Here is an 11,745-nt window from a genome sequence, read left to right on the forward strand (position 1 = left end):
TCCCCCAAGCACTTAGTATGGAAAGTAATTGATGATCGAACCCACCTCTCCTAGAGGTGTTCTAAGAACAAGGCTTCGCCATTCCTTCTTCACTCATGTGGCATACAGATAGGTTGAGAGACTATGATCGAGGCCCCCTCAGGATAGCCGATGCCAGCCAACGATGGCCCGCCGGTTTGCTGCTCAATAAAACGGTGAAGTGGCTATTCACGGACTCAATAAGGAAACCAGGGCAGTCGAGCAGGATGCGCGTGATCAGGGGAAACGGGAAGATGGCCCCCTCCTCCTCCTCTCCCTTCCCTCAAATCCTGGTCATCACCCCGCTCCCTGGAAGAAGGTAGGTACCGAGCCCCATCCATCCAGAAGCAGGGCAGCCATGGGCTATGCGAGAGACTCGTCAATGAAACTTAGGGCATAGGCTTCTGGGAACGAGGGTGAGGGGATGGAGACGGAGAACGGAGACAGAACAGGAAATGAGGAGGGAAGGTGAAAGGTGGGGCAAGAGGGAGAAAAAGGAGATGGGAGTGGGGAAAGGGAAGCAAAGGGAAGTTGGTAGGGGAGGAAAGTCAGTCAGTCGATCCCATTTATTGAGCGCTTACTGTGTGTGGAGCACTGTACTTGGCACTTGGGAGAGGACGACACAACAATAAACACATTCCCTGCCCACAGGGAACTTCCAGTCTAGAGGAGGGAGACAGACACAAATATATATAAATTCCAGCTGTGGAAATAAGTGCTGTGGGGTTAGTGGAGGGGGTGAATAAAGGGAGAGAGTCAGGGCGACGCAGAAGGGAGTGGGAGGGGAGGAAGGGGGAGGTCATACAGCCGAACACTTCCTTGCCCTCAGTCTGGCCTGCGGGTTTCGGCTGACCGGACCGGGCCGCTCCAGGATTCCATCCCTCTGTCACTCCATCCTTATCCCCTCTCAAGGCCGAGACTCATCCCCATCTGCTGCAGGAAACACCTCGAGCGTTGGCAGGCCCGAGGCACCACACTTCGGTCTCTGGCCGGGCAGGGTCTCCGGGGCCGGCGCCGTGGATGCCCACCTCCCATCCCCTGTCCCTTCAGAAGGCGGCGAGGACTCACCTGACGGGCGAAGCTGTTGGAGGTCGTGTCAGAGGACGTGCTTCCGTCCGAGCCCTTGAAGCGGTTTTTCCTTCGGGCGCCTTTGCCGTAGGGCTGTGGAGGTAAGCAGACAGAGACCCCTTTGAGGCCTGGGGAACGGAAGCAGGAGGGCTCGGGGTGGGACTCGCCACAGGGCTTAGGGGCAGGTAGTCGCTCGGTCCGGTAGCCCTGGACTGGGAAAGGAATGGGGCTGCCAACTCTAATAAAAATAATAATAATGGTATTTGTTAAGCGCTTACTGTGTGCCGGGCAATGTACAAAACGCTGGGTTGAATACAGGCTAATCAGGTTGGATACAGTCCCTGTCCCACATGGGGCCCACAGTCTCTGTTGTATCGTCCCCTCACAGAACAGGAGAGAACAAGAACGGGAAGCAGCGTGCCCTCATGGTCAGAGCACAGAGCTGGGAGTCAGAGGTTGTGGGTTCTAATCCTGGCTCTGCCATTTGTTAGCTGTGTGACTTTGGGCAAGTCACTTCACTTCTCTGTGCCTCAGTTATCTGTAAAATTGGGATAAAGACTGTGAGCCCCATGTGGGACAACCTAATTACCTTGTATCTACCCCAGTGCTTGGAAGAGTGCTTGGCCCATAATAAGCGCTTAACATAAACCAGCATTATTATTATTATTAGCACAGAGCTGGGAAACAGAAGGACCTGGGTTCTTATCCCGATCTTTTCTTAGCCCCAGGTTCTGGGCTACAGAATTTCCAAACCTGGCATGATTGCTTGGTCCAAAAGACCCTTCCCCTGGCCCCCTACAGATACACACACACCTTCTGTTTCGCTTGTCCTGGGGAGCTGGGGAATGTGTGATTGGGGGGAAACCACTCCTCTAAACTGTAAGCTCGTTACCGTTGCCCACCCCCATTCTCCATGAACCCCCTGCCCCCCGGCCCCTTCAATTCCTCTCCTGAATATCAGGTCTCCCTGCTCCCTTCCCTGCTCGGTGTTAAGGCACGTAAAAATACGGTCTCCAAGCAGGCCTCGTTTAAATAACAAATCCCAACCTGTCGGGATGCCTGTTTTAAATGAGTGAATTCAGATTAGGAAAATGATAATAATTGTGGTACTTGTTAAGCACTTACTATGTATGTGCCAAGCACTTATTCCATGCCGAGCACTATTCAAAGCATCGGGGTAAATACAAGTTAATCAGATTGGACACAATACCTATCCCACATGGGGCTCACACTTGTAATCCCCATTTTGCAGATGAGGTAACAGGCCCAGAGGAGTTAAGCGTGACTTGCCCAAGGTCACACTACAGACCTGGGATTAGAACTCAGGTCTTCCTGACTCCCATGCCCATGCCCATGCATCCATAAACCACAAAATGCACGTGTTTCTCATTATTATTAATCATAATAACTATAACTGTGGCATTTGTTAGTGCTTACTCTGTGCCAAGCCCTGTACTAAGCGCTAGAGGAGATCCGAGATCATCAGGTCCTTCATGGGGCTCACGGTCTAAGTAGGAGGGAGAAGGGGGATTGGATCCCCCTTCTGCAGGTGACAGAACGGAAGCTCAGAGATGCGAAGCGGCTGGCCTGAGGTCACACAGCAGGGAAGTGGGGGGAACCGGGATTAGAACCCAGGTCCTCTGACTCCCAAGCCTGGGCTCTTTGTACTAGGCTGTGCTGCTCCTCTATAAAAGGGGATGGTCTATACCCTCCCAGAGGCCTAACTCAGATTCCAATATGAGTTAAAATACAGGCCAGGTCAGGGAAGATTCACATGAACAGGTGAAACAAGCTCATTCTTATCCAAGTTCAGAGGAATATGCGTTTGCTCAGCAAGTCCTTCTAGACTGTGAGCTCGTTGTGGGCAGGAAACACGTCTGCTATCCTGTTATACCATTCCTTCCCATGTGCTTACTCTGCACGCAGTAAGCGCTCAATGAATAGGATGGATTGATTGATAGGAAGAGCCCAATACAAATCCCAGCGTGGAATTTCTGCTTCCCACTCGGGCTTTCATCGATCGTATTTACTGAATGCTTATTTTGTGCAGGGCGTTGTGCTAAGCGCTTGGGAGAGTATAACACAACAATATAACAGACCCATTCCCTCCCACGGCAAGCTTACCTCTGGCCTGCATGCTCTGGCGTGGTGATCCGATTTGGTTATTCATTCATTTAATCGTGTTTATTGAGTGCTTAGTGTGTACAGAGCACCGTACTATGCACTTGGGAGAGTACAATCCAACAATAAACAGACACATTCCATGCCCGCAATGAGTTACAGTCTCTGTTTTGCAGTTCCATAGGGTCGGATCCAGCCAAGGGTCAAAATGGAACCCATCGATAACCAAGGAATACTTCCTCTCCGTTGGGGGGGAGAAAATTCCCCAGAAATTATAGGAAAGGCTGCTGTCTGGGCTATTTGTTTTTATCACTTGTCCTTATCCTCTGTTGCTTCCCCTATCTGTACTTTATTTTAGCGCCTGTCTCCCGGGCCAAACTGTAAACTCTCTGAGGGTAGGGATCCTTTCTACCAAGTGTATTTTGCTCTCCCAAGTGCTGAGTATCGTATTCTGCACCAGAATACGTGCTTAATAAATACCACTGATTGACCGATTGAAACAATCAACGAGAAGAACAATATTAGGTCTCCCTCTCCCAGGTCCTTAATGTGGATTTTTAATGGCATCCTGGTGATTTTAGTGGTTCTCCTGGGTTTCTGAGGACCAAGAATGGGATTCAAAGGTCCTGACCGATTGACTCCAGGAAAGACCCACTGTCGAGTCGCCTCAATTTCTGTCTGCCCGAGGGAGAAAAGACGGCTAATGGAAAAGCAACGTGGCCTAGTGGAAAGGGCATGGGGCTGGGAGTCGGTAGGTTCCACCTTGGCCTTTCGACTTGCCGACTGTGAGACCTTGGGTGAGTCACTTTGCTTCTCATCTGTAAAATGGGGATTGGATACCAGTTCTCCCTCCCCCTTACATTGTGAGCCCTCGTGGGGGAGAGGGACGGTGTCAACCTAACATAGCTTGCATCTGCCTCCACGCTTAGTTTGAAACTTGGCACACAGTGAGCACTTCACCAGTATGACTTTTATTATTCTGGCGTCCTGTTGATTTGCCATTTCAAAGGATGAGAAGTTTGTTCTTGTGATTATCGGGATTAATTACCTCTCAGATATGGGAAGTTCTCTAAAAGCAGGTTATGTTGCCATAGACAAAGAACACAACACGCTCATGTTTAAATTCTACTGCTTCCTAAAATACCAACTGTGCTCTGCTAGCTGGTTCGAAAACCAGCTGGGTCTTTTTACGAGAAGTTTTTCCCTCACAAATCCTGATCAACAACTGATAAAGACCCCCCTCCCCACCCCTCATCGGCAGCGGTAGTGGCAACTGTAGGAGATGTTCATTGAGCATCTGTTGTATTCAAGAAATGCTTGGGAAAAGACAATAGAAACTCAAGGCGGGATTTCTGCCCACAAGGACTTTACATTAGGAGAGCTAGGTATAAAACTACTTAAAAACAGTTGAATTTGAATAAATTGAATGCAATGAAATTTCTTTATATCCACAAATGGGGAATGGGGAAAGGGCCAGGGCCTGGGAATTTTAATCCCAGCTCCTCCACTTGTCTGTTCTGTGACCTTGGGCAAGTCACTTCATTTCTTTGTGCCTCAGTCGCCTCATCTGTCAAAAGGGGGATGTGGGCTGGGAGCCCAATGTGGGACACGGACGGTGTCCAACCTGGTTATCTTGTACCTGCCCCAGTGCTTAGTACAGTGCCTGGCACATAGTAAGCGCTTAACGAGAACCACTAGGAAAAAAAAAGGAGGGAGGGAGGAAAGGAGAGGATCACTTTCACCTTTTCCTGCCTCCCCAAAAGATGTCAAGGCCAACGGCACACAGAGGTAATATTGTTTGCTGCAGGCCGGGTTTCCCTGGTGATGGATGGAGGTTATAAGTGTTCCTGCTCCTGATTCGTGATCTGTCACCAGCCTTCAATTCCAATCCCCACTTTCATTCATTCATTCAATCGTATCTATTGAGCGCTTACTGTGTGAAGAGCACTGGACTAAGCGCTTGGGAAGTACAAGTCGGCAACTTATAGAGACGGTCCCTACCCAACAACGGGCTCATAGTCTAGAAGGGGGAGACAGACAACAAAACAAAACATGTAGACAGGTGTCAAAGTCGTCAGAACAAATAGAATTAAAGCTAAATGCACATCATTAGCAAAATAAATAAAACAATATGTACAAGTAAAACAGAGTAACAAATCTGTACAAATATATATATACACACAAGTGCTGTGGGGAGGGGAAGGAGGTAGGGCAGGGGGGATGGGGAGGAGGAGAGGAAAAAGGGGGCTCAGTCCAGGAAGACCTCTTGGAGGAGGTGAGCTCTCAGAAGGGCTTTGAAGGGAGGAAGAGAGCTAGCTTAGCGAATGTGAGGAGGGAGAGCATTCCAGGTCAGGGGAAGGATGTGGGCCGGGGGTCGACGGCGGGATGGGCGAGAACGAGGCCCAGTGAGGAGGTGAGCGGCAGAGGAGCGGAGGGTGTGGGCTGGGCTGGAGAAGGAGAGAAAGGAGGTGAGGTAGGAGAGGGCGAGGGGATGGACAGCCTTGAAGCCCAGAGTGAGGAGTTTTTGCTTGATGCGTAGGTTGACAGGCAGCCACTGGAGATTTTTGAGGAGGGGAGTGACATGCCCAGAGCGTTTCTGCACAGAGATGATCCGGGCAGCAGCGTGACGTATAGACTGAAGTGGGGAGAGACAGGAGGATGGGAGATCAGAGGAGGCTGATGCAGTAGTCCAGACGGGATAGGATGAGAGAGTGAACCAGAAAGGTAGTGGTTTGGATGGAGAGGAAAGGGCGGATCTTGGCGATGTCGCGGAGGTGAGACCGGCAGGTTCCGGTGACAGATTGGATGTGTGGGGTGAACGAGAGAGTAGATTCGAGGATGACACCAAGGTTGCGGGCTTGTGTGATGGGAAGGATGGTAGTGCCGTCAACAGTGATGGGAAAGTCAGGGAGAGGGCAGGGTTTGGGAGGGAAGATAAGGAGTTCAGTCTTGGACATATTGAGTTTTAGATGGCGGGCAGACATCCAGATGGAGATGTCCTGAAGGTAGGAGGAGACATGAGCCTGAAGGGAGGGAGAGAGAGCAGGGGCAGAGATGTAGATTGGGGTGTCGTCAGATAGTCGAAGCCGTGGGAGCCGAATGAGTTCACCAAGGGAGTGAGTATAGATAGAGGACAGAAGGGGACCAAGAACTGAGTCTTGAGGAACCCCTACAGTAAGGGGATGGGAGGGGGAGAAGGAGCTCGCAAAGGAGACTGAGAAGCCAAAGGGAATCGGGTGAGCGATTCCCAGGATTTTTTTTAAATCCACTCGGTCAACACAACGGAAAAATCATTCCCACTTTTTAATGTATTCATTCACTGCCTGTGCAAACGCGCACCCGGATTTATAGTTCCTCGTCAGGCTGCTTTGCCAAGTTCTCACTGAATTTCAAAATATCCGGGGACGGGGGTGACGATCTCTTCAGGTGTGCTCAGCGGAGAACCCCTGTTAACGGCTTACTTTGTGCTAAGCACCATTTCAAGTGCTGAGACATAGACAGTAAAGGCAGATCAGAGACACATGGAATTAACAGTAAGTAGGAGGGTGAATAAGTACTGAATCCCCATTTCACAGATGAGGAAACTGAAGCCCAGGGAAGTGAAGAGACCTGCCCAAGGTCACCCAGCAGACAAGTGATGGAGCTGAGAGCCTGTTGTTGGGTAGGGACCGTCTCTATATGCTGCCGATTTGTACTTCCCAAGCGCTTAGTACAGTGCTCTGCACACAGTAAGCGCTCAATAAATACGACTGAATGAATGAATAAATGAATGCACACAGTAGGCGCTCAATAAATCCCGGCTCCGCCAACTGTCAGCTGCGTGACTTTGGGCAAGTCACTTAACTTCTCTATGCCTCGGTTCCCTCATCTGTAAAATGGGGGTTAAGACTGTGAGCCCCCCGTGGGACAACCTGATCACCTGGTAACCTCCCCAGCGCTTAGAACAGTGCTTTGCACATAGTACGTGCTTAATAAATGCCATAAATAAATAAATAAATACGATTGACTGAATGAATGTGTCCATCGCTAGTCTCCCGGCCCGGCTTTTTATTTTTAGATTCCCCCCTCCTTCTCCCAAGCCCCCTAAAGAAACAGGGGACTGAATCTAATTCCCACCTGCAGATTCTTTCCCAGTGCTTAGTACCGTGCTCTACCTGCAGTAATAATAATAATGATGATGTTTTATGACTACCAGCTCTATCGCATCGTACTCTCCCAACTTGGTGATACAGTGCTCTGCCCACACTAAGTGTTGACTATTATCACGTCTACCAAAGCTATTGTAATTGTACTCTCCCAGCCACTCAGTACAGTGCTCCTCACGCAGTAAAAGTTTGCTGAGTTTCTCTGGAAAAGTAGCAAGGCAGGGGACCTGTCTGACGGACAGAGGTTTGGGGGGTTAGTAGCGAGGGACAATAATAATAATAATAATAATTGTGGGATTTTTTTTAAGCCCTTACTTACTACATGCCAGGCACTGTTCTAAGCGCTGGGGTAGAGACCAGCTATTCAAGTTGGACTCAGTCCCTGCCCCACATAGTCTTAATCAATAGTCAAGGCTCGGACAGAGGTTCAGGGGGCCAGGCGCGATGTGCAATAGTCGAGGCATGGAAACAGGCCTGCAAAGGATACCCTGCTTCTCCTTCTGCATGCATAATCCCTAAAGAATGGGCAAGGGGGTTCACGCCCGCCGAACCCCCAGGGCTAGGCCAGAGCACGGACTTGGGAGTCAGAGGACTTGGGTTCCAATCTCACCTCCGCCACTTGTCAGCTGTGCGACCTTGGGCCAGCGGCCTAACTTCTCTGAGCCTCAGTTACCTCGTCTGTTAAATGGGGATTTAGACGGTTAGCCCCACGTGGGACAACCTGTCTACCTTGTATCTACTCCAGCGCTTAGAACAGTGCTCGGCCCCTAGTAAGCGCTTAACAAATACCATTATTATTATTACCTCACCCCTTACTCTGCACCCCCCTCCGTGGGAACGGTTTTACCAAGGTGTCTGGCACCTTCTGGATTGAGAAATGGGGCCGGGATGGGAAGGATGGAGGAGAAGACCCCGGAGCCAGGAGAAGTCCTCTGGGCATCCCACCCCCAGGAAGGACTGCCCCATCTCAGACTCAGGCATCCAGAGCTTAGAACAGTGCTTTGCACATAGTAAGCGCTTAATAAATACCATCATCATTATTATTATTACCACCCAGGGTGGGGGAGCCGGGGACTCCAGGCTCTGCATCTCAACCCCGAGGGGCATCGCCACCATCATGCCTTCCCCATAACAGATCCCAGCTCCTGGCAACTGCGGTCTGCCCACCTTGCCCAGACTAACCCTGGGCCTGAGTGGGGCAGGGGCAGGAAGAACGACGGAGCCAGGGGTAAAGGCGGGCTCACTAATGGGCCTGGGCAGAAATGGGCTAGGGAGAGGGAGGGGAGGAAGACGGGCAGGGATGGAAACTGAGGTAGGGAGAGAGGCAGGAATGGGCTAGGGAGGGGGAAGGAAGAAGGGCAGGGATGGAAACTGAGGCGGGGAGAGAGGCCGGAATGGGCAAGGGAGAAGTGTTGTGCCAGACACCCGGGGAAGAGATGCAAACTGAGGCAGGGAGAGAGGAAGGAGTAGGCCAAAGGCAGGATGGGAAGGAGGGGCAGGAATGGGACAGAGGGGCAGGAATGGGACAGAAGGACAGGGATGGGGGGAAAAGGGACAGGGATGGGGGAAAGAGGGACAGGGACGGGGGAAGGAGGGACAGGGACGGGGGAAGGAGGGACAGGGATGGGGGAAGGAGGGACAGGGATGGGGGACGGAGGGACAGGGATGGGGGATGGAGGGACAGGGGAAAGAGGGACAGGGACGGGGGAAAGAGGGACAGGGATAAGAGGGCCAGGGATGGGGGACGGAGGAACAGGGGAAAGAGGGACAGGGACGGGGGAAAGAGGGACAGGGACGGGGGAAAGAGGGACAGGGACGGGGGACGTAGAGACAGGGGAAAGAGGGACGGGGGACGGAGGGACAGGGGAAAGAGGGACAGAGGAAAGAGGAACAGGGACGGGGGAAAGAGGGACAGGGACGGGGGACGGAGGGACAGGGGGAAAGAGGGACAGGGGAAAGAGGGACAGGGGAAAGAGGGACAGGGACGGGGGACGGAGGGACAGGGACGGGGGAAAGAGGGACAGGGTCGCGGGACGGAGGGACAGGGATGAAGAGGGACAGGGACGGGGGTGGGAAGGAGGGACGGGAAAGAGGGACAGAGAAGGGAAAGAGGGATGAGACAGAGAGACGGGGATGGGAAAGCGGGACCGGGATTGGGAGAGAGGGAACGGGACGGGAGAGAGGGACCCGGACGGGAGAGAGGGACCGGGACGGGAAAGAGGGACCGGGACGGGAAAGAGAGACGGGACGGGAGAGAGGGACCGGGACGGGAAAGTAGAAGAGGGACGAGACGGAGGGGAGAGACGGGGAGGGGGAAAGAGGGACGGGGAGGGGAAAGCGGGTCGGGAATGGGAAAGCGGAGAAGGGAGGGAGGGAGGGAGGGCGGCGGCGGAGCTGGGGTTACCTGTGCGGGCGCGCCGGGCGCCGGGTTGGGCAGCGGGGCCTCCGGGGGCTCCATGGGCAGCTCCGGGGGTCCGGGTCCGGACACCGACACGGACACCACAGCCCCGGACACGGACACGGCCCCGGACACGGACACCACAGCCCCGGCCCCGGCCCCGGCCGCCGGAGGCTTGGACGCGTCGCTCTGGACCATTGGGGCCCGAGGGGCCGGGGCCGGGGGGGCGGACGGGCGGGCGGGCGGGCGGGAGGGAGGACGGACGGGGGGTCGGTCAGGGGGGCGGGCGGCCCGGGGCCATGGCAGCAGCAGCGGGGAGCAGCGGCGGGGAGCAGCGGGGGGGAGCAGCAGCGGGGGGGGGAGCGGGCCGCCGCTGGCCGGCCGGCGAGGGGGCACGGGGGCAGCGGGACGGCACCGGGCGGAGGCGCGGGGGCGCGGGGGCACGGGGGCGCGGGGACACGGAGACCGGCGGGGCCTCGGGGGCCACGGGGGGCCACGGGGGGGGGGGAGGGAGGGAGGGAGCGGGGGCGGGGGGGCGGGGCCTCGGGGGCGGAGACACGGGGGAGGGAGCCCGGGGGCGGGGATAGAGGGGGCGGGGCCTCGGGGGGCGGGGCCTCGGGAAGGGAGGCGAGGGGCGGGACCGCGGGGGGCGTGGTCGAAGGGGGCGTGGTCAGAGGGAGGCGTGGCCGGTGGCTATCGCCCGGGCGGGGCCTCCGGGGGGGGCCACGCGGGGGGGGCGGGGTCTCAAGGGGCGGGGCTTCGATGGGCGGGGCTTCAGGGGGCGGGGCCGGAGGGCGGCCTTCGGGGGGCGGGGCTCGGGGGGCGGGGCCTCGGGGGCCACGGGGGCGGGATGAGAGGGTGGGGCCTCTTCTACATACTCTAGTTGGTTAATGACGTGTGCAGAGCTATAACTATTCTGACCGTATTGACGCCTGACTCCTCCCCGAAGCCCCGCCCACTGTCTGACTCCTCCCCCGAAGCCCCGCCCACCGTCTGACTCCTTCCCCGAAACCCCGCCCACGTCCTAGCCCCTCTCTGAAGCCACGCCCACTATCTGACACCGCCCCCGAAGCCCCGCCCACTTCGTTGCCTCGTTCTGACGCCCCGCCCACTTTCAGGCCCCTCCCCGAAGCCCCGCCCACTTTCCCACCTCGCCCCGAAGCCACGCCCACTTTCCGGCTCCTTCCCCGAAGCCCGCCCACTTTATTGCCTCGCTCTGACGCCCCGCCCACTTTCTGGCTCCTCCCCCGAAGCCCCGCCCACTTTCAGGCTCCTGCCCGGAGCCCCGCCCACTTTCTCTCCCCTCCCCGAAGCCCCTCCCCTCCTCCAAGGCCCCGCCCCCTGGGGCCCCTCCCCTCCTTAGCCGCCCCCCCCCCCCAGTAAGTCTTAGGTGCTTAGAGAGGCAGCGTGGCTCAGTGGAAAGAGCCCGGGCTTTGGAGTCAGAGGTCACGGGTTCAAATCCCGCCTCCTCCACTTGTCAGCTGGGTGACTTTGGCCAAGTCACTTCACTTCTCTGGGCCTCAGTTCCCTCATCTGGAAAATGGGGATTAGGACCGTGAGCCCCCCGTGGGACAACCTGATCACCTTGTAACCTCCCCAGCGCCTAGAACAGTGCTTTGCACATAGTAAACGCCTAATAAATGCCATTGTTCTTACCCTGTGCTACACACTGTCCTTAGCACCAGGGTAGATCCAATATAGACAGGTCAAGCACAAGGGCTTCACAGCCTAGGGAAGGGCCAATCAGCCCGTCAATCAATGATATTGATTGGGCATTTACTGCCACTGGCCTGGCTCACCCTCCCTCCTCAAATCCCACGGACAATGACTCCTGTTGTTGGGTCGGGACCCTCTCTACCTGTTGCTGATTTGTACTTCCCAAGCGCTTAGTCCAGTGCTCTGCACACAGTAAGCGCTCAATCAATACGATTGAATGAATGAATGAACGACTCTCCCCAACTTCAAAGCCTCATCGAAGGCCCATCTCCTCCAAGA

General features: G+C 55.1%; 1 protein-coding gene across 1 annotated transcript in view; it reads right to left on the reverse strand.

The window, feature by feature from the left end:
• Positions 1 to 9,817, reverse strand: part of CACNB2 (calcium voltage-gated channel auxiliary subunit beta 2) — a 177,955-nt gene extending 168,138 nt beyond the window's left edge. The window contains exons 1-2 of the mRNA XM_038755855.1: positions 9,757 to 9,817; positions 1,087 to 1,179 (exon numbers count right to left, since the gene is read on the reverse strand). Coding sequence (XP_038611783.1) covers positions 1,087 to 1,179; positions 9,757 to 9,810 — 147 coding nt within the window. The 5' untranslated portion in view covers positions 9,811 to 9,817. The remainder of the gene's footprint in view (positions 1 to 1,086; positions 1,180 to 9,756) is intronic.
• Positions 9,818 to 11,745: the final 1,928 nt, after the last annotated feature.

This window comes from Tachyglossus aculeatus, chromosome 13 (assembly GCF_015852505.1).
Source record: "Tachyglossus aculeatus isolate mTacAcu1 chromosome 13, mTacAcu1.pri, whole genome shotgun sequence".
NCBI lineage: Eukaryota > Metazoa > Chordata > Mammalia > Monotremata > Tachyglossidae > Tachyglossus > Tachyglossus aculeatus.